Source organism: Acinonyx jubatus, chromosome A3 (genome assembly GCF_027475565.1).
Source record: "Acinonyx jubatus isolate Ajub_Pintada_27869175 chromosome A3, VMU_Ajub_asm_v1.0, whole genome shotgun sequence".
In the NCBI taxonomy this organism is placed as follows: domain Eukaryota; kingdom Metazoa; phylum Chordata; class Mammalia; order Carnivora; family Felidae; genus Acinonyx; species Acinonyx jubatus.
This window is the reverse complement of record NC_069388.1, coordinates 2,188,299-2,211,077: the sequence shown is the minus strand read 5'-3', so window position 1 is coordinate 2,211,077 and position 22,779 is coordinate 2,188,299. Positions and strand designations below refer to the sequence as shown.

General features: G+C 58.8%; 1 protein-coding gene across 2 annotated transcripts in view; it reads left to right on the top strand.

Annotated features, from left to right (window-relative positions):
- The window catches only part of CDH4 (cadherin 4), a 532,985-nt gene that overhangs the window by 364,320 nt on the left and 145,886 nt on the right, over window positions 1-22,779 (top strand). For both annotated transcript variants that reach the window (XM_053199762.1, XM_053199763.1), the window contains one exon: window positions 18,179-18,405. In XM_053199762.1, the coding sequence (XP_053055737.1) occupies window positions 18,179-18,405 (227 nt within the window). The remainder of the gene's footprint in view (window positions 1-18,178; window positions 18,406-22,779) is intronic.

Below are 22,779 nucleotides of genomic sequence, written 5' to 3'. Positions count from 1 at the left end.
CAGGTGAAGTGACAGCCGCCCCGGGGACTTGGCTGCCCTGAGCCACGGAAACACGGCACTCGGCAGTCACGAGTGGCTCTAAGTCCTCGGAACCTGGTGCGGAGAGGACTCTCCCCGCCGCGTCGGTGCTCACGGGGGCACAGGCAGGAGCGAGTGACCAAAATCGTATCCAACCCCCTAACTTTACCTGCAGCCAACGGCTTTGTATTTGAGAGCAGTGCATAATTGTGAGCTTCGGTGGGCTCTAATCAGAGATTTTTTTTTCAAGCTTTGGCAGTTTTTGTTCGTTACCGACGCAGAGAAAGACTCAGCCCCACTGTTTGGTGGCTGGATGTACAAGTGCATCTCCAAGGTGGGCAGTCTGGCTGCAGAATCTTCCGGGGTCCGACTCAGCCACGGACGCCTGTGAGGTGTTTATTCCCTGCTTTCAAAAACACAAGCTGTTATTCCCCCAGAAGAGCATGTAATGTGCGAAAACATTAGGGATATTGCAAAATGGTTGCGTGAAAAAACTGGAAATATTTCACCAAAGAATTAACCTTCCTTCGCTTCCTTCCCTCCCAACCTTGCAGAGAGATAATTTCTCCCAGTCTTTATCTTCTTTCCCTATGTAATTGCTGCTTTAAATCACAAAGCCTTGAGCGTTGTGAATGCAAACCGCACAGAGCTGTATTTAGACCGTGCACACCTACGAAGCCGCCCTCTCTGGTCCCCCAGAAGAGAAACCACGGGAAGGTGCAGGGAGTCGGGGTTCTCTCGTCCCTGAAGTGCGTGTCAACATCCGCACTAATGTTGTAAGACAAGAGGGGCTCGTGGCTTTCTGTGGACGCCTTTGTTCTTTCCTTCTGAAGAATGGATAATTCCTGGGAGCTTGTGTTTCGCTCATAATTGTTTTTTAAATTAAGTTACACTTTGCAGCCCTGACTCTTGAGATAAAGACACGTCTGGTGGGGGAGCACCTTGCCTTTGTTAAAAGGAAGGAAGGTGATAAGACGTTGCTTACTTGCAGTTTAAACATCCACGTTGCCACTTTGCGTCTTGTTATCGTGAAAGTCAGCGTCTTCTTTTCACTTCCCTGTGTCGCCGAGGAGGAGGAGGAGACCGGGAGCCAGGGCGGTCCCTGGGGGCTGGAAGGTGCTCCCACATCCCCCGCCCCCAGTGAGTCCCTACATCCCCGCCCCCCACTTGCTTCCGCTGTCTCCAGGCTAGGCAGCCGGCTGCCTGCCGGGCTTTGTGCTGGGCTTGTTCTCCCGATTTACCTCATTTAATCATGGCAAACGTCCTGCCGGGCAGGGCTGGCTCCGAGAGAGTAACCATTAGCTTGGCAACCTCTTCGTGGCAGAGGGTCCAGAAATCTGACCGTGAGCCCCGGGCTCAAGCCACGTGGTTTTGGGGTGCCGGTGCTGGGTCAGGTACGATGCTCAGAGACGTCTGCATGCTCTCCAAGGCCACAGAGCTCGCCCTGCTGGCTCCCGGGCCTCAGCTCTTGGCAAGGCGGCACGTTGCATGCTCTTGCACTGTGATGCACGTAGTAGGTGCTGATCACATAGTAGGGACTCAGCGAGGCAGACTGCACAAACCTCTCTTCTCTCAGCAGCCAGAAGAGTCTGGTCCAAAGGCCGTCGTTTCTTTCCAGGGAAAGTCCGGGAACCCTCTTTGGCCATCTTGGAGCGTGTGCGCAGCGGGAGCAAGGCCCGCTGGGCGCAGACTGAGTTTGGGCCGGGTCGGCTTGGCCAGGTGGGTGGGGTTCCCCTCCGCCTGCAGCCTCCTCCGTTCTTGTTGCCTAAATCATCTGAAAAATATCACTCCTGCTTCGTTGACCTTTCTGCAAATTTTAATTTACACTCAGGAGTAAAATGTCATATAATTTTTATGCAGCTGGTTGAGCTGCCTCACCACCATATTACACAACAATCCTTTATCAAGATTTCGTGTCGAACTTGTACAAGGGATAATTACCTTGAGATAAACTCTTCGTTTGCCTGACGTTCCACACGGGGCTCCCTTAGGGACAGGGTCTGCCATTGCTGTGTTGCTCTGTAAGGGACCGTAGATGTGGTCTGGGGATCGGGCCAAGGACCGTGTGAGGCCAGGATCCATCACCTCCAAAATGACTTCGTTAACTGGCTATTCTTCCTGCCAAGACAACGTCACCCAAGTGGAGCTTAGATGGGCAGGGACCCACCCAGCGCAAGACTCTCTCCCCAGGCAGTGGGACTTAAAGGCCATCGCTACCGACTGGCCCCTGTCGGAGGAGCGGGCTGTGTGACAGCGTGGGTCACCGCTGCACAAATGTCACTGCTGCTCGAGGATAGAAAAGGAGAAATGCCAGAACCTCCCGCTTCGGGAAACATGCAGCTAACGTGGGAGAAGGAACTGGAAAGGCAGAGAAGCCTGGAGGGCCTTTGAGAGCCACGTACAGGCGCGGACGCCTGGCTGGGATGGAGTGGCAGACAGCTGGAGGCAGCCCCTAAAATCGTTTCTTTAGATGCAGGACTTCCTTTGGGCGTTAATCTTCCCGAGCGCCATTTTCTTTATTGGAAAGAGTAGCCATGCCTCTCCGCGTCGTGGCAGGCACCACAGTCAAAGCTGACGGTCACACGAGCAGCCGTTGCCAACCTTGCTGTGTCCACATTAAACATTACCAACATGGCATTGCTCTTCGGTCCTCAGGACACATGGCAGGGTCTCAGTCCCTCATGACTTTGGCGTGGGGGTCGGCCGCAGGATTTGCTGTGGCGATGGGAGCAGAAGAAGGTTCGTCCCTCCTGGGAGGGACCTGAAAGCCAGTGAGGACTCCCCAGCCCGGGGCCTCCCAGACGGCCCATGTCACGTGATTTGGGAGATGTTTGTTACTTCGGCCGAACGGAGCCTCTTGCTGACTGATGCACCCTGAGTCCCCAGCTCTCATATGATGCAGATCTCTTGGCCTTTCAGGACTTTCCAGACCCTCGCCTGCTCTAACCTGCACTGGAAATGTCCCAGACGGACGCAGAGTGACCGTTGTCACAGATGCAAAACTATGTCCCTGCCCCTCCCCCACTAGCCATGGGCCCGTGTTCCTCAGACCTGCCTTGGACAATGATGTGACGCATAGTGTGTGGCCGGACTCCCGGCTGGCTCAGTCGGTAGAGCATATGACTCTTGATCTCGGGGTCCTGAGTTCCAGCCCCATGTTGGGTGTAGAGATTACTTTAAAGAAATATTTTTTTTTAAGGCAAAAAAACAAAAACAGAATGTGCAGCGGTTTCCTTTGCTTCCTTTAGAAACAGGATTTGGATCAGGACCACGAGCTACATGAGCTCTTTGCTTCTTTGGGGTGACCCTTGACTGACAAAGAGGATGTTTCCATGAGTCCGTGTTGGGGGGCAATTCAGCCCTTACCACTGAGCAGTTCTGGTCATGAGCCTGGTAACCATGTCCCCAAGTCCCAGTCACTCGCAGAGCCCCAGGTGTGGTCAGAGGCCCGTCCTGGAAGGAGCCCCATTTTTTCTGAAGAACCCCTTCATGACACCCCCAGGGCCTGGTGGGGCCCCAGATGGGCCCAGGGCAAGGTGGACCCTTGGCCTCTACGGGGCTGTCCCCCTCTGCCCCAGGGTCGGACTGGCTCCTGCTTTCCCGTCCAGGCTCCCCCTCCATGAGGACATCAGCCCCCTTCCGGGGCTCTCCTGGTACCTGGCACCACGGAACCCCTAACAGGCCACCATTTTCAGTGTATTTGTGGGCCTGAGGGGAGGTGGTCGGCTCCCTCCCCTGCACCCTGAGACTCCTGAGAGCAAGTCTGCACTTTTCTGAAGGCCTGCCCAGCCCCGCAGAAGGCATGGGCACGGGGGACAGACCAGATGTTTCCGCCCTTGGCCTGCAGCCACCCCAAGGTGTGCTCGTCCCAAGGGGGTCCCCACACGCGTCAAAGCCCACATGGTGTGAATACACCTGGGACACAAAGGTCTGATGACATGAGACATGGAGATGGAGGTCTAGGCTGTCTGCGTGATTGAGAGAAGGGAGAAATATGTTTGCCTTTCCTGAGTTCCTTTTTATTTACTTTAGGAAAATGGTTGGCCAGCGGCCTGGCTGTATTTATAGAGGGAGCAGGCCGGTGAAGCTCAGGGCCATGGTGACAGTCAGCCCCGACGAGCCCAACCTCAGGAGGTGCCGGGCAAGTGCGGCGGCCGGCACCCGGAGAAGCCCAGACCCTCGTGGCCCACCCAGACTCGGTCGGGCCCCACTCAGAACCCCGAGGCTTCAGGATTTGTGAGCTGAGAGCCACTGGGAGAAGTCCTCCGGCTTCCAGCTCTTGGCGGTGGAGGGAGGGCGCACCCCTGCGAAATCCAGACGCCCTTGCCCCCCTGCAGCCTCACAGCCTGGTTTCTGAGTCGCAGTGGCCTTTCCTGACGCACACGTCCGGCGTCCCACACATCACAGGACGAACAAGTGGGCTTATCCCACGCCACGGGGGCTGCGTGTGGTTGGTGCGGTGCACAGTGGGGCCAGGACCTGGAGGGTTCCCTTGTGCCTCTAAATTCTCCTCCTGGTGTGAACGTCTGCAGCCAAGGGCAGAGGGTTAAGCACGTTTTGTTTATTTGTGCGTTTTTAATTTACAAGGGCCCAGGGGCGCCTGGGTGGCTCAGTCGGTTAAGCGTCCGACTCTTGATTTCGACTCAGGTCATGATCTCATGGCTCGTGGGTTCAGGCCCAGCATCGGGCTGTGCGCTGGGGACCCAGAGCCTGCTTGGGATTCTCTCTTTCTCTCTCTCTCTCTCTTTCTCTCTGCCCCTGCCCAGTCTGCTCGCGCTCTCTCTTGCTCTCAAATAAATAAATGTAAAAAAAAGAGGGGTGAAGAGACCCAGGAGAGAATGCTCTTTGGCGCATCTGGGGTGTGGATGAGTTGGGGAGTAGTCCCGTGTTCTCTTCTGTCCCGTCCGTCCCGTGCAGACATCCAGCTCAGGAGGGGCCCTTTCTGCAGGGAGAGCACACGCATGCACATGTGAACCCTAAGTGTGCACGTGCACCTGTGCGTGTGTGTTCCTCTGCCCCCCCACCCCCCGCTCCTGGTCTCCAAGCCCAGGGCCTTCCTGACTGTCCCGCCCCTCGGTGCCCTGTCTGTCTTACTCTTCTCTATAGCTCTGAGCGCCCCCTAAGCTGCCCCACGACATCCCGTTTTCTGTCGCCTCCAGTAGAACGGGGGCACTATGAGATCAGATGTGGCCTTGCCTACTATCTCCCCACTTTGGAGAATAGAGGCTCTGGAAGGAGGCAGCATGGGAACGCGAGCCAGGCCACTCAGCACGCAGACGGGCAGGGTGGACAGACGGTAGGACCCGTCCCACAGATGGCCCACGGGGGCCGTGGTGGCCGCAGGCCTTCCCGGCAGGACGCCAGCCCCACACTCAGAGCCGGACTTTCCCCTGGATCACAGCCCCTCATGGATGGTCAGTGGGGCCACCTCCCCAAACCTCACAGGGGCCTCAGATACCACATCCTCCTCAGGTGTCTGGAACAGCTCCGTGGGAGCTTTGAGAAGAAGGAATTAAATTGTGAATGGGTGAGTCAGCCAGAGAGGAATGCCTTTAAAACACAGCCCCAGGGGCGCCTGGGTGGCTCAGTCGGTTGAGCGTCCGGCTTCGGTTCGGGTCCTGATCTCGCGGTTTTTGAGTTCAAGCCCCGAGTCGGGCTCTGTGCTGACAGCTCGGAGCCTGGAGCCTGTTTCGGATTCTGTGTCTCTCTCTGTTTCTGCCCCTCGCCCGCTCATGCGCTCTCTCTCGCTCTCTCTCTCTCACACACACAAATAAATAAACATTAAAAATTTTTTTTAAAATTAAAATAAAAAAAAAACCCAGAGCCCCAAACTGCCCTTTTGGTGAAATGGAGTAAAATTATAAGGCGGGTCTGGAGGTCATCGGGAATTGTGCCCCTTCTGGCGGGCTCCCCCCTCTGCACAGAGGACTTGGGGCAGGGCGGGGGAGGTGGCCTCTGGGGACAGGAAAGAGGGCCATCTCTCTACCTGGGCCTTAGCAGCGAGTGATTTCATTAGCTCAGTCCTGATGTGAAGGTGCTAATGAGAGGGAGGCTGGTGGTTCTAAAAATAGTAGGTCCTGTTTCCTGGCTGTGAAGGGCACCCCCGGGCCTGGCTCCCCTGAGCCCTGGCTGTCAGCTCCAGGTCTTCCTCACCACCTCACGCATGTGGCATTCAGTGTGTGACAAGAGCCCAGCCCCCGGCCCTGCACAAGGGCGCTCGTAAACCCAGAGGGGGGGTGCAGGGCGCCCCAAACCCGCCCCTCTCGCAGCCGCAGGCCTGCGTGGGCCCCGGGTGCCGGGCTCCCGTCGGTGGGGCCAAGCTGTCCGGCGAGCCCCGCCTGGGCTGTGGCAGCTGTGCCCCACGTCCCGGGACACCCAGCCCAGCGGACGCCTCCTGAAGGCAGACGCCATGGCCGGTGTCTGTTCCCTGGGGAACTTGTCTGTAAACTGGGGTGACCACTGTCCCTGCCTCAGCACTTGCAGCGTGAGGGGGGTGATCTGGGTGTTAACTTTGGCACATTTCCTGGCAGGCGGTAAGAACTCTGTACAAAGAAGCTGCCGTTAACGTTGTAATGACCGCCATCACGTTTGGAAGGACAGGGAAGGGGCGCTCCTGGTGAGCAGCAAAGCCGGGGGCCCCCCTCAGCCCCGGCCCTGCCACTCACTGGCCGTGGACCTCGGGGTCCAGTGAACCTCTGTGTTTCTGAGCTTCACTCCTGTGAAACGGAAAATCCCAGCACTCCTTACGGGTTTGTGAGGGTTCGGCGAGGTCACGTGCTCCTGGCGCCTGGCAGGGACCTGAGTGAGTGAATGAACGAACGAATGAATATTCACAAAATGTTCCTTCTTGACAGTTCATGAAACGTTGCTTTCACATGTTCAATAAAACATACCCTTCTTTTCTTAATGGTCAAAACATCACCACTGTTTCTCCACATGGGCTCCCAGAACCTTGGACGAGAAAGCAGAGGTCCAGACGGGGACAGCCACCCCTCCCAGGTTCTCGATGCACCCCCATTTCCTGGAGCTCACCCCCAACATTTGGGGCCATTAGGACGACTCCCACATCCCTGCACGTGGAGATTTGGACCGAGCGGCCCCTCCTGCCTCCCTCCGGTGACCCTGGGCAGAGCCCATGCAACGGTCCTGGGCCTCGCTGGACAGAACACCTGTCCCCAGCCCTCCTGCCTAGCTGGGCGCCACCAGCAGTCATAGCCATTAAGGTCGATGTCCTCCGGGGGGCCTCCTGCGGCGTGTTTTAATGGGGCCCGGTCGCGTCCCCTGCTTGGCTGGGGGTGGGGGGACCGGCCGACGTCACGTTCAGCTCAGGCCCCTGCGAGGGTGGGAGGGCCGCCTTGCTGGAGACGTCTCCACGCTCGTTCTGACGGGGCATCAGTGCGAGGTACTAATGAGGAGCTCAGACGGCTCCCCGGGAAAGCACTGAGACGTAAATAACCCCCCTGAGACCTTGAACCTTTCTCCGCCACCCCATTTCGGCATCTCCAACGCACCTGCGCCTTTGTTTTCTTGAACAGAGGACCGTTAATTAGTACCTGGACCTAGAGAACTCGCTGTCCGTGCATGAGCTCAGGACCGTGCTGAGACTGGTCCCCCGCCCTGGGTCCCCACGCGAGGGCCGCACGCACACCCTGCTGCCTCTCCCTAAAGTGCCTCGAGTTTCCACGCGGCACCAGAAATACGAAATAAGGTCGTCAAGAGTCCTTGAGGGCAATATGGAGCCTGGGGGCATGCTGGAGGACACAGGTCACTCGGACTAGGGCACACGTGCGTGGCCACTTTGGCTGGTTTTTCTCAGGCAGAAAGAATGTCCTAGAAGAGACACAGTCAGTGATGGCTGGGGCATGGCGTTCGATTCATTACGAGGAAACCCAGCGGGAGAGGCAGGTTTTATGTTACCAGCCGTAAATGAAACGGCATGAGAGGCTCCAGTGTTTTGCTTCCAAATGGGATTTTTAACATTTCTGAGATGGCGTGTTTTCTCTGGAGAAGGTATGTCTAATGGATGGTGAATATCCATTTTTAATAGGTTTTTTTAAGCAGTTTTAGATTTACGGGAAAATAGAGCAGAAAGCTCGGAGGGTTCCCATCCACCCCTCTCCCCACCCCCGCACAGTGTCCCCCCCTGATTCACACCTCGCGTTCGTGGGGGGTGTCGTTATAGTGGGCGTGAGGCAGTGTTGATGGGCTATTGTTAACTGAAGCCCGTGGTTGAAGTTGTACTTGCCGTGGGTTTGGACGAGTGCATAGTGCCACGAATCCGCCCTCCGCACCGCCCTGGCCACCGCTGATCTGTTTACGGTCTCCTTATTTTGCCCCTTCCAGAACGCCGTGGAATCCTAGTCACACGGCGTGGTGCCTGTTCAGACTGGCTTCCTGCACTTTGTGATGTGTCTCCCCCTGGCTCCTTAGTTCATTGGATATTCATTTCCGAAGCTCCTGGAAATGGGATTTGTGCATTTATCCCCCAGCATCTCTCAAGCACCTGCTGGGCGCCATGGCCCTGGAGGTCGCTGTGAGGAGTGCAGGCCCTGTGCCCAACAGCCCGAGCTCGCAGGCTGGCGGCCGTGGCCAGAGCCAGACGAAGCAAGCAGGGTGGCCAGCTGTGGGGACACAAAGGACAGCCCCCCACAAGCTGCAGGGGAGGGGGGGGGACTTGGAGCGTGGCCAAGGCTGGGCGGGAGGGAGCATCCCCGCGTACGGCGTGGAGACACGTGGTATGTGTTGTGGGGAGAAACACGCCCGGGTGGCCGAGCCCTGGACGGCATGGAGCGGGACAGGTGGGGCAGCTCGGGTGGCCGATGGTGGAGACGCTTGCCCCACACAGGACCCCTGAGAGCACGCACCCCACTTGCCCCTACGAAGCTGGAGGCAGAGGCTTGTACACATTCTGTGCCCGGACGAAGCTTGGCTGTTATTTTTCACGCTCAGACATGAATAACGCGCTGAGCCAGTTTAGAATGAATCAGCTCGGCTTTGCGTTGTCAGCTGCTGGTTTGGAGACGGGACGGGAGGGCGGAGGGGCCCGTGTCTGCGGGGCCCGTGTCTGCGGCGGAGGGTTAGGGTCTTCTGAGCAGGCGGAGGCTCCGGCTCTCGTCGGAACCCTACAAATGGAGCGGAGGGTGGGCCGCCCAGATGGGGCGGCAGGTGCAGGGGTCGAGCGTCACCCAGCTGGGGGCCTGCAGCTGTGACGGCCAAGGGCCAGGGAGGAAGGGTCGCACTTGGTTTGAATGCACGTGAATTCAAAGTTTTTGTTTTTAAATAACATTTCTGTTTGTATTTGAGAGAGAGAGAGAATGAGCGAGAGACAGAGAGAGAGAGACAAAGTGTGAGCGGGGGAGGAGCAGAGAGAGGGAGGCACAGAATCCGAAGCAGGGTCCAGGCTCCGAGCGGTCGGCACAGAGCCTGACGCGGGGCTCGAACTCACGAATCGTGAGATCATGACCTGAGCCGAAGTCGGACGCTCAACCGACTGAGCCACCCAGGCGCCCCTCACATCAATTTAAAGTTCAAAAGGCCCCGTCGAAATTCCAACAGTGCTCATCTCATGGACGTGTCCTCCGAGGTGTGGGTTCTCCTGGTGCTCGTGAGGTCGCAGGTGGCATTGTGGAGGGCAGCAGGGGACTCGCGGCACTAGGACATCTGCAGTGAGAGGGGCACGACCTAGCCCATGAACGCCTAGCTCACGTGTCCGGGACATGTCCTCCCGGGTGACGTGCGCTAGCCATCTGCACGGGGGGCCTGCCTGTCTCCCCACTTCCTCCCTCGCACAGTTCAGGGCTTGGCACGGGGCACCCGCTGTGCAGGTCAGCAGGTTCACACGCACTTTGCTGCAAATGACACTTTTCCAATTTCCGTGAACACATGGCTGCTTCGGGAATCTGGACGGGGCAAGACGGTGGCAGAGGACAAGACGACCAGCCGCGAGTCCCCGGACTCCGTCCTGGCCCCGAGGCACCCTCGCCAGGTTCCGGCACATCTGCGGGTGGCCACGTGCAGGCCGATGGCTCCCGGGCATCAGTCCGGTGGGGCACAGGCTTCCCGGACTGCAAGTGGTGGACACACAGGTTCCACAACCCGGCCTCTTGCACCCCACAAACAGGAACCCCGCTTCTGCTGTGCACCGTGGTCGTGGGCCCGTGTCCGGCGGAAGGCCCCACGGAGGAAGGGGCATGTGCAGCATCGTGTCTGTGTTTAAAAACACGGGTCAGAAAACAGCCCGGAAGGACGTGCAAGGGTCCCGGTTGCCTGAGGTTTCAGTGAGGCCCCCGTGCGTTCGGAGGCCGCAGGGGCAGCGGCAGACGTGAGGCCTGTGAGGCAGCCCCTTCTTAGCGGGGGTCCCGCTCGGGCACCGCCAACATGCATGACCCACATTAACAAAACCCGCCAAACATCCCTCTGCTGTTTACTATCCCTGTGCCCCAGCAACTCTAAAGACGTCCGTGGGGGCAGACAGGTGCACGTCGCACGGCCTCTGTCCCTGGGAAGCCACTGGAGAGCATGAAGCTCTGAGAGAGAGGGGTCAGCAGCTGAGATGAATCCCGAAGACTCCCTGGAGGAGGCTCACGTGGCGGTGAAGGGTGTTGCGGGCAAGGGGAGCCTGTGTGCCAAGGCCCAGTGCTTGGAGCGTTCGCCCAGCAGGGAGGAGGTCCTCTGTCAGGGGCCGGGGGGCTGGTGGGGTGAGCACAGCCCTGGGCATCCAGCCGGCTGGCCTCTGTGCCGCACCTGTGGGGCAGGGCTTTCACCTGGAGGAAGTGGTGGGAGCCCCGAGTGGGGCTGGGGGTGACTGCTTGGCCGTCCTCGCTGAGCCCTTAGCTGCAGCCCCAGCTCGCGTCCCTGAGGCAGGGGTCCCTGGGTGGGGGGTGGGGGCTCGCTGGGGGGAATCAGCGGGAGAAGAGGTATCCGTGGGGCCCTCGACACAGAGCGGCCCCCACCAGGGCCCCTGCTCACGACCTCCTCTCCAACCTTGATCTTCCCCCCAAGCTCCGGTGGCCCCAGGCTGCCCTGACCTCCTCTGGCTCCCCAGCACCTGACCACAGAGGTGCGGTGAGCGTGGGATGGATAGATAGAGGGGGTATGGAGGGAAGGGTGGGTGGGTGGGTGGGGAGGCAGAGGGAAGGAGAGAAGGGAGGGAGGCAGGCAGGCCGACTCTATCGGGTGAAGTTATCCTCAGCACTGTCCCAGCTACGAGCTCGCCTCTGGCTCATTTGATCTCGCTCGGCTCACCTAACAAGGAGAAGGATCAAAAGGGCCCCGTCTCATCAGCACAACACAGTTCTCCAGCGGAGGCACAGCCCACGGCCTCTCCGTAAATGTCAGGCGGGCGCTGCCGCAGACGAGGCAGAACCGCCCGCCCCTCGCCCGCGGTTCCCGGCGTGCCCCCCTCTTCCCACGGAGGAGCAATTAAAAGGGACGAGGGTAAAGGGTTCAACGTGGAGCCTCTCGAGGAGGGGTGACGGGCTTCCTTTCACCGGCGCGATTTCTGCACCAGCCGGGCGAGCGTGGCCGCACACGTCTGCTGTGAGCCAGCGGGGCCGGGGCCGGGGAGGGATGAGCCGTTCAGGTTTTTGCACCATCCTGGAGAAATGAGAGAGGCGGCACACCGAGTGCCGGGGCGTCGATTAACGGAGCACTAAAAGCGCCCGGGGCCCGTGTGCAGAACAAGGGCATCTTGTAAGGGGGTCAGTAGGGCTCGCGGGGTCACTCGAATCAACGAATGCGTTCTAAAACATAATTAACCGTCTTCCGGCACGTAGAAGCCGCTTCGCATTACGGTGAGGGCCCGGAGTAGTTCGTTTTTGTGGTGCGGACATCCTGTGGGTCGGTGACACTCCCAGGAAATTCTAGAAACACCTGGAGCCCTGAGCTCTCCCAGCGTTGTGCAGACATCCCACACGCGGACAGACGTGGCTCGCTCCTGTCTGTTTAGGCAGCGATGCCAGTGAGCTTCTGGAGTTCGAGCTCAGACGTGGCCTCCTTCGGGAAGCGTCCCCGAACCCCCGAGTGCCCTCCCTGCCCCTCACTGGGGACCCGGGTGTCTGCACTTTGTGTGTGGTTGTGACACCATGCACCGTTCTCTGCGAGGTCAGCACTCCTGCCCCCGGCACCCCCATGAGCACCCTGGTCTGTGCCTGGGGCCGAGAAGGTGAGAGCTGGGGCCAGGAAGGGGGAGGGCTGTGGGCGAGGGCCACATGCCTCGGGCTGGTCCTCAGGCCTCTGTGGGAGAAGGACGGGCCCTTCAAGGGAGGTCTTTCTCCATGGCAGTCCCACAGACAGGACCTGGGGACTCAGGGACCCCCAGGAGCTGGTTTTCATTGACACAGAACTCATAGACCATACATCTCACCATACATCTCACAGTGAACAGTGACGCTCAGGATGGTCACGGTGATGAGTGGCCGTCACCTCTAAGTAGTTCCAACGCTTTTTACCGCCCCAAAAGAGACCCTGCACCCGTTAGCGGCCACTCCCGCCCTCCTCCCCCAGCCCCGGGGGGCCACCAGTCTGCCTTCTGGCTCTGCGGGCAGCCCTCCGCGGGCAAGGCCAGTGGTCACGGTCCCCAGGTGGCCTCGTATTCAGCAGGCTATTTAAGCTGGTTGGATGACCCATGAGAGGCCCCCTCGGGGGCCCCAGGACCAGGGTGGGGTGGGTCCTAAGGTCCCGTGGGGACGACCTCATTTCCCACCCCTGCGGCGCCTCCCTGCACGGTGTCCCTGGTTCGTGTGTCCCCTCTGGAGGGACCCTCGCCCACAGTCCTTGCTCTTTCCCTCTTCCTTCGCTCCTTCTGTTCCTGGCTCTTGGCATTCTTGTCCCAAGCAGACGTGTCTGCAGTGGGTGCTGGGGCCTTCTGCTCGGGGTCCTGTGATCCACTCTGTGGCTAAATTTTGAGGACATGCTTCTGAAGTCACAGTGGCGGATGCCTAGCTCAGTTCACTGGGCCGTTTTTATGGCCAGAAAACACTATGACCCTCTCTTCACATTGGCCCCCAAAAGGGGTGTCTCGTCCACTCAGGACACTCCCTCAGCTCCAGAGGCTGCTGAGTGGCAGCCTTCCTTCCTGGGGCAGAGCTCTACTGATCCTGTGTGGATTATGGAGCAGGGGTGTCCTAGTTCAGCCGACTCTGAGAGGCTTTGGGCATCCTTTGCAAGCACCTCCCTCAGCCTGTGCTGGTCTCTGCCCGCTTGTTTTCATTCCGGTCACCCTGCAACAGCCCCTGCTACAGTCCTGCTAGTTCTGGGGTCCTCGAGACCCCGTGCTGCCTCTGCCACAGGATCTTTGCACATATTGCCGGTGTGGCCTGCCCAAGCCTCACAGGAGCTGTCTCATCCCTCAAATCGTAGGGGAAGCATTCCCTGCCCCACCAAGTCTGGGTCAGGCTCTCCTTCGCCACCGGCATGCTTCCCTTGGGAGTGTTAACTTTCTGATGTAATGACTCGGTTCGTTTCTGACCCACCCCACACCCTAACCTCTACCTGGCAGCGACTGTGTTTGGCTTTGGTGCCTGTTGTATCTGTAAGTGAATTGTTTCTGGTACTAGAATGAGTGAGTGGGGTTACTCTCGTGAGCTCCGCGTGCGCAGAGCCACGTTTAGCGTGGGGCAGCGCCTTCCCATAGACTCCACGCAGGTCCTGGGAGGGTAGGGCAGGCAGGGGGGCCACGGAATCTCCACCAACCACTCAAACAGGCCCTCCGAGGGGGTGTCAGCCAGAACACCAGGACGGCAGATACTGACACTTACACGGCACACGGGAACCTGCGTCCGTGACAGATGGCCGGGCAGGTGCATCCCTGCCCTTTGTGTGGACCGGCAGCGTCCCAGCGGGGGGACCACGAGCCCAGAATGCCGATCGGACTCCGCTCTGCGCCGCCAACGTCCTGGCGAGGGGAGGGGAGCAGGGAGGCGGCCACAGCAATGAAATCCTGAAATCGGTGCGTTTTCTGGTGCTGAGCCTGCCCCCAGCGTCCAGCCAGGGGTCAGACGCAGCTGCCACCGGCTAAGTGTTGACACTCACGTCAGGAGCAGGGGGGACGATGGCGGGCGGTGAACGCGGCAGCTCACGCTCTTCCCTGGGCCTCTTCTCGGGACAGAACATGGGCTCGAAGATCAGATGCGTCCTGTCCAGGCCCCGCCTGCCTCCACAGCCAGACGCCAAGAGCTGCTGCGTCCACACCTCCGGCTGGGGAGGGGCCGCGGGGCCCCGGGTGTGGACGCAGATCCGCGGGGTCAGAATCCCAACTGCTGGCTGACCCCGCCCATCCCGCTGGGCTCCCATCGGCACCCTGGGGACCCCCAGCCTGGTCTGGGGCCCCCTTACTGGCCTGCACAGCAGCCTGTGTGCCTCAACCAGCCAAGCTGTCATTTTCTGGCCACCCGCGCACGAGCCTCCTCTCTGTTGTGCCCAGGCAGCCCCAGTGCCAGGCGCCAGGAGGCCACGGATGTTTATGGGATGGGCGGCCCTGCGTGTCCTTGGCTGAGAGCCTTTGCTCCCCTGGACCACCGCGTAAGACAAGCGGGCGTTCACCGGTCTGCCCTGGGCCTGGTGAGGCGCATCCCGGCCACAGCGGGGACCGAGCCAGATGCTCAGAGAGGCCGCTGCTTGTCAAGCGCAGACCTGGGTTCAGGCCCTACCCCAGAGGTGCCCGGATGGGCGTGGACATGGCCATGGCACACAGCCTCCCCGCAGCACACGTGGCACTGGTGATCTCTGGTGGCACAGGGTCAGCCAGGCGCTCACCGGGGCAGATCCTGGGGCAGGCAGCCCGCCCGAGTCCTGCCCCCAGAGCCCACTCCCCGGCCTCCCCCGCCATGCTGGCTGTGCAGGCCAGGCTGCCACCAGGGGAGCCGGCCGTGGGGCCGTGGCTGTCTGTACTTAGATTATTGGTTTTCATGTCTCTCAGGACTCCTGTCTCTTGTCAGGTTTGTTTAAAACTAATGGAAGTAATTAGCAAGCCCTAGAGAGACGCGTGCAGCAGGTCGGGGCTGGAGGAGGACCATCCTGCGTCGCCGCCCAGGACAGGAGGACGCCTCTCCAGAGCAGGCCTCCTCCAGGGGTCCCGGGGACTCCGGGGGAGGGGGGGATGCGTCCTTTCCCCAGGGGCGACTTTCCCCTCGCAGGTAGTGCTGGGCCGCCCGTCCCACAGGGGCTAATGCTGTAGACCCCCTTCCCACCTGCAGATCTCAGGCCTCCCGGGGGCCTGGGGGGCCGCAGCCACAGCGACCAGGTGCAGGTACCACCCCGGCAGCACAGCCGGCGCTCGAGATACACACAGAGCCGGACGAGGAGGGCCTCCCTGGGGCGGCGTAGAAGGTGCGAAGCGTCTCCGGGCCTCAGTGTCCCCATCTGCAGAATGGGGACGATGCCGCCTGCCAGCTGTGCCTTCCTCTGGAGCGGGAGCGGCCGTGCCCAGCAGACCACCCGGCGTCCAGCTGAGGGGGCCCTTCCCAGAAAGCCCCGGCCTGAAGCAGGATGGACGTGCAACCCGAATCTACTCCGAGCAGGAGTTTCTCTGTGTTTGTTGGTTGTATCAACATCGAGGGAAACGTTTCTGACAGAATCTCCTGGGACTTTAAATTTTTTCTGGACTGACCCTGGCCGTTCCCCTCGCTGCCCGGGGCAGGGGGGGAGCGTTGTGGGGAGGCCTCGCCTCCTGTCATAGCGACTCTGTGCCCGCACTGTCCTCAGCCCCAGGGACACAGTGGGAAGCCAGGACAGCGGCCCTGCCCTCACATGCGTGGCCGTCCAGGTGGACACGGGCAAGAAGCACAAGGCTTCTCCCAGGCAGAACGGGGTGGTGCACTGGAAGGGGCAGGGGGCGAGGGCTGGCCCGGCCCTGGGGTCCGGCGCCTTCGGGGTGGGCGGGTGTGGGAGGACCCCGCCAGAAACCTGCAGCTTGGGTGTCTGTCCCGAGCCAGCCTGGAAACCCAGCCAGGGTGGAGGCCATTCTCAGACCCCAGCGCTGGCCTGGCCTGCGCAGGAGCTCACGGGCACGAGGCGCCAGGCAGCACCCTGACCCGAGGGTCAACAGGAGAGATGCTCCGGGCCATGTGGAGCTGCCTCTCCAGAGCCCTGACGTCTGGAGACCGAACCCCCTGTGGCTCCCGGCCCTGTGTGCCGGTGTCCAGGGGTTCCAGGCTGTGCCCCTTCCCACGTAAGCACCGTGGTCGTGGGGGCGACCCCTCCCAGAGGGCAGGCCAGGTGACGAATGGCTATAGCCAGGCTTCTCCGTGTGCCCAAAAGGGTGCCCAGGGAAAGGCACGGCCTCCCCAGGACCCACAGCACTGCTCTGTGGGGACTGGCCGGGGCCCTGTCAGACAGACCGGAAACACGTCCACTTTTAACACCCACGAGCGTTGCGTGGCCGCCCGTGTGGGGCAGCCCTCCGTTTACCCGACGGGCTTGCTTGCTGGCAAGCTGCACGTCACAGGGCCTTGCGTGGCGCCACCTGTGGTGTCCCGGAGGGTCCCCCGTCCCCTGGGGACACGCGCCGTCCGAAGGGCCCCTGGGGACAGCACTCTGCGTTTCCCGTTGGGGCCACACCAACTCTCCCTTGAGTTCACCCACACTCTCTGACGGTGTTTGGATGCCACAGCATCGCCCTTCGGTCTTGAAGAAATGCCGACCCTCCGTCGCTGTCCAGTTCCGTTAGCGTTGCTACAAATGTGCTTTCAGAGAACAAAGGGGCTTATTTACGTATTTTGTGCTAATCTCCCAACATTCCCAGGGCTGTCATTTGTACCCTTGTCAGTGACAATTGGGTGTCAGGAATGATTGATCCAGCTGAGTTTGCGGCTGACTTTAATTCGCTTGCGAATGGTACCGTAAGAGCAGTCTGGAATTTTCTTGTCATTTGGAATGAAATTCCGTTATCCCCCCGTTGGGGGACATGTTTCTGGGGAGCCACGAGCCACCCAAGCCCCCGGCGCCCTCGCCTTCTGTGCCCCCCCCCTCCCGGAGCCCAAGCACACCCTCCCGCCCTCGGGCCAGACCGGGTGCAAACGCCTGGCTTCGTCCCGTTTGAAAACATTTTTATTCGCACCCCACAGTGGGAGGTGTGGTGACTGGGGGGACGTCTCAGGTGAAGCACGTGAGATGACGGAGCGAGTGCGTTATTTATGCTTTCAAGGCAAAGCGACAATATGAGGTGAACGCGGGAGAAACGCGTTATCCACTGTAACCATGAGATGCGTTTTTTAGTTTCTGGAATAAATAGTAATTAAATCACGTAAGCGGTGATAGTGAAATTGCTTTAAAAAGCACTTCTCTGGCCGTAACTGCTGAGAGACCCACATTTTTATAAATACTACGTAACTTTATCCATCGTTTCTATCAGCAGAATGTGGCACTGGCTGCTGGCGCCTCATAATTTACCTACCGTGGTGTCGGTGGCGGTGGCAGAAGCAGTCGTGTAAAAAAAAAAAAAAAACCGCGCCGATATGGTCCCAGCGATCTCACGGCTCCCGAGGTGCCTTTTCCCGCGCGGAGCTACGATGACCGGCGACGGAGTCACTAGGAGGGGCGGGCATCTCAGTGCCTGATTCGTGGTCCGGAAGCAAAGCCGTGCACAGGCCACAGCGTCAGCGTGCCGGCTGCTTCAGCCTCCAGGCGTCCGGGTCACCCGAAGGCCGCCGCCGGCCCCGGCCCCGGCCCAGCCTCCTTGACAGAGCGCGCAGGGGTCGGGTGGGGTCCCTGAGGAAAGACACGCACCAGAGACCACAGCAGATCGCGGCCTCACTCAGAACACCGCTTTGGCCCACTCCTTCCCCAAACCCAGAGTCCTCGGGCTGAGGAGACGGACGCGTCGGGCCTCCGGAGGGTGCTGGGGGCACGAGGTTTGCAGGCAGTGAGCGGGGTCGGACGAGGGAGCGTTTGCGGGCAGAGCATCCCCGTGGCGCCTCTAACGGCCGGACTCGGGGTGGACTGAGACGCGGTGACGGGGAGGTGGTGTTTCTGAGGCCGGCCACCCCTTCCCTGGGGGTAGAGAGAAAGCACGTTCCCTGAAGGTCAAGAAGTCGGCTAAATCATTGTTTTCCCCCGTGTTGCGCATCAGGAGACCCACTGCTGAGGTGCAGCCACGTGAGCGCCCGTGACGCCCCCCTGCGCACCGGGCTGGTCCTGACCCTGTCTTCCTTTCCGCTTGCAGTCTCGTTCAGCAGCTGTCTGGGGACCAAGGGGACCCAGTATGAGACCAACAGCGTGGACTTCAAAGTGAGGGCGGACGGGACCGTCTTTGCCACCCGGGAGCTGCGGATCCCCTCCGAGCAGGTGGCCTTCACCGTGACCGCGTGGGACGGCCAGACGGCCAAGCGATGGGACGCCGTGGTGCGGCTGCTGGTGGCCCAGCCCTCGTCTGCGCGCCCGGCACACAAGGTAAGATGTGGCCCCACGCGGGGCTTGGCGAGTGGCCTCCCTCCTCTCCTTGAGGTCACTGTGGCACAGCATTTGCAGAGTCCCCTGAGCATGGGACACGCGGCCGGCTGTGTCTGCCCAAGAGGACCATCGGACGGCCGCCTTCCGAGGGACGCTGGCCTCGCGGGCAGGCGCACAGGCCTGGTTTGATACGTGGCCCTCGCCCTCCTGACAGCCTTAAAAACCGAGTCCCCACATTTCCATGCCTTGCCGGGCGCCCCAAATTCTCCTGCCCGCGGCATTGGCCTCAGGCCTGGGGCTGCTGGGTGAGCGGGAAGTTCCAGCTTGCTTGGCCCCCAGGACAGGCCTGTGACACCCGGGCAACGTGGACCGAGACCCTCACAGCTAACAGGGCCCCCGAATTATCCTGATGGAATCAATGTATGCAGCGGGTTAGCAGAAAAGAACAGACCTTCAACTGCGTTCCCAGGCAGTCCCTCAGGAAAAGGCCCTGGGAAGCAGAGGGTTAAACCAAGTTGGTCAGATGCCTTTCTGTAGATTTACCCAGGGCCCCAGGGGCAGGCCGTCTGTGAGCTTCCCAGGCCGGCTGATCAGGGAACCCTCTTCCTGGAACACCTTGCAAGATGGATGTGCCAAGGAACCCACTTTGGGAAAACAGGGACCTGTGTGTTGTTGTTTATCCTGTCTTTTAAACAAACTGGAGGTGGTTTACGTTTCGAAAGAGAAAGCGGCAGGGCACCTGGGTGGTCTGTCGGTTAAGAGTCTGACTCATTTCCGGCTCAGGTCGTGATCTCGCGGTCCGTGGGTTCGAGCCCCGCGTCGGGCTCTGTGCTGACGGCTCGGAGCCTGGAGCCTGTTTCGGATTCTGTGTCTCCCTCCCTCTCTCTGCCCCTCCCCTGCTCACCCTCTCTCTCGGTCTCTCTTAAAATAAATAAACTTAGAGAGAGAGAGAAAGTGGTGACGGGGCAGATAGCTCTCCCTCCTTGGTGATGGGCTGATCCGCCTGGGAAGGAGGTCAGGTGCCCTTGTGGGTATACTGAACCAGGCATGGAAACGTGTTTCTAACACTGGTGCCCTAGAGACTCGCGAGCCTCACCATGTGGATGCTACAGACCCCAAGACAGACGGACGTGGTTTTCCATTCTTTCCCGAGTGATGATGACGAAGTGCCGATGAGAAAGGAGTGAGCAAGGCGGGCCCTGGGGCGGCCCTTCCCTCTAGGCGAGGGGCTGGCAGGGTCAAGGTTCACGTCCCTGATCGCAGTGCAGAAACCCTGAGCCTGTGAGCAGAGGGTAGAGTTCCTCAAAGCCTGTGGAAGGCCTCAGATGAAAGGTGCTAATTGAAAACATAATGACACCTTTTGTTCAGCGTGTTAATGAAGCGATTTCTGATGCAATCAATCCCGATTCCTCTCGGAAGGTGATTGCAATTAGTCCCCGCCACTAGAGCCCCTCCGGCCCCACGTCAGGCCCACCCAACAAGCGCCCAGAGGGGGGACGGGGAATCCGTGTCCCAGGCTCAGACCATCCTGGGGAGTCTAGCTGCAAAGTGCTGTAGGGACAGCACCCCTGAGTGTGTGAAACGTGGCAGGCAGAGTCCCTGCAGCTCACCCAACCCAGCCCTTCTGTATTTATTCCACGTCACCTGATGGCGCCCCACTTCCTCTCACATTCAAACCAAGGGTACCTTGTCCTGACGTTTTAGGACCCTACCCAGGCCCTGCCCTAAGAGGTGGCCACTCCTCTGACCCTCAAAGCGCCTGGAAGCAGGTGCTGTCACTGTCCCCACTTTACAGATAGGGACGCCGAGCCGTGCAACCACAGCCCCTTTGCTGCATGGGAGAATTATGTTCCAGAAAGGAGTGCAAACTGGCTTCCTAGGCACGGCTGAGCTCAGCATCAAAAGGAGCCTGGCTGCCCTGGGTTAAGGTTTAAATCAAGGCTCCAGTTACTGGCTGATGCTTTGGGACGAGTCACATGACCTCTGGGAGGTTTCCTACTCTGGAAAATGGGATAACAGTAGGGTTGTCATGAGTATTATGTGAGATAATGTGAGTTCATGCAGATTGCAGACTATGGAGAGCCCCTGCCACAAGGACAGGGCTCATTGCTGTCATCAGCATGGCCCCATCCCCCAGAGTCCTGTGGTCCTGTGCCCGTCACAGCCACTGGACCCTCCTCAGGGGGGTGCCCAGGGGCAGGGAGGAGGGTCTGTGCGAGACACTGAGTCACTTAGTTGGTAAGTCCCTACAGAGACCAATGCCAACCTTTGAATAAGGTCACCCTCTATACATGGATTAAGGTCGTGCCGTGTGGCTGATGTCCCTCACCACCCGCAAGAAGCAAATGTAAATCTTCTCTGGTGAAAAGTATCTCAGTAAGCCTCAAATTATCCCCGTCTTCTCTTACACACAATGTCTAGCACTCGGCTAAAAGTCACTGGGCACCCGTGGGGACGGGACAAGGTACACAAAAGTCAGATACAGAAGACAGTAATGACCCTTAATGGCTCCAGGTGACAGAGTGGCTCCAGGTAACGGAGTTATCAGACAGATATGATAATAACTGCACTCACTGTGTTCAAGCACATTGAAGACAAGGTTTTGACAGAGGATTAGAAGAATGAAAAAGAACTGAGCCGTTTATGACTGAAAAATGTAACAAACGAAAGAAAGAACTCAAAGAGTCCATCTTTCTGCAGATTAGACACAGTTGAAGAGAGGTTTAGTGAAGCAGAAAATATCAGAAGGAAGAGAGTAAACGGAGAGTAACGGGCATGGGAGAGGTAGCACAGTGTTCTGACATGTGCACGCTCAGAATACGAGGGGGGATAGAATGGAACAGGAGTAATATTTGAAAACACAGTGGCAGAAGATATTCCAAAAACTGACAGCAGACATCCACACGTCGACTCGAAGCCCCGTGACCTCTAAGCGGGGTAACACAGAGAAAATTGTGGGTTAGCACAGTCCTGGTGCATTCAGGCCTCGGTAAAGAAAGAGCGTAGACGGGGGAGCTCGTAAACAACGGAGATGTATTCCTCACAGTGCTGGAGGCTGGAGGTCTGTGATCAGAGTGGCCGCGTGCTCAGGTTCCCAGGAGGGCCCTCTCTTGGACTGCTTCTCCGGACACCTTGTATCCCCAGCTGGCAACGAGCGGATAGAGGAAACACCCTTGCTCGTGACCTTTAGAAAGTCACTAATGGGCACTAATCCCATCACGGGGGCTCAGCCCTCATGACCTCCTCCTCTGGTCCTAATCACAGCCCCCCGGGAGCCCCACCTACTGACGCCATCACACCTGAGGGTCGGGATTCGGCATATGAATTCGGGGGACACACACCTTCAGTCCCAACAGGTATTTTATGGTAAAATGTCTGAAAACCGGAGCCACATAGATCCGAAAGCAGACAGAAGACCGAGCTCCGTGGAAGGTGGAGTGGTGACACAGAAGCTGGCTTCTCGCAGGGACGGTAGGGCCCGGAAGGTGGCGGGTGGTAACAGAGACAATTCTGTGACCCAGGAAAACTGCCTTTCAGGCAGCGCCATGACAGACTCTGACACAGGCAGAAACAGGACCCTTCGAGATGGAATCCCAGAATGAAAAGCCATGAGGTTAAGTAGGCGGAAATAGCTGTGAGCAGTGAGGGCGTGACACTGCGGGGGTGAAAGATGCAGGACAGGTAACCTGCAGACAGGGTGCACGGACTTGGAGGGTCTGGGATGCTCCCTCTGTCCTGGAAGATGATGGAAATCAAACTAATACAACACTCGGATAAGACAAAGACCCCTGTTAGAAGATCCGGGAAAACCACTGCAAGGTCACAGTGGTGGGCACATGGGGCACTGACCAAGGTAGACAGTATTTTGGGTCATAAAGTATATCTTAACTTGAGTTACCTAAAGTCTACGTAGAGTCAGTCTTACCTTGTATCAAGTTGAGAAAAAGATACCTATCGTAGTGACAGAATAGTTACTTTCCCTTGGGATTTTCATGGGATTCTAACGTGATTGCAGATGAAAGCATTAGGCTGTAGCCGGATAACTTAATGACCAGCTCTATGCAAAGCATCCTGGGTATTTCCTGTGTATATATTTTCACCTCTTCTAGTCTGCAAACTTAGCCAACATTTTTTTTAAATGCCTTAAAAATATAATTTGTCCTTTACCTCTCTTATCAATGTGAATTAAAAAAAAAAAAAAAAGGTCTTTCTTGGGGCGCCTGGGTGGCTCAGTCAGTTACATATCTGACCTCGGCTCAGGTCATGATCTCACGGTTGGTGAGTTCAAGCCCCGCATCTAGCTCCACACTGTCTCTCCCTCTCTCTCTCTGCTCCCTCCCCGCTCATGCTCTGTCTCTCTCTGCCTCAGAAATC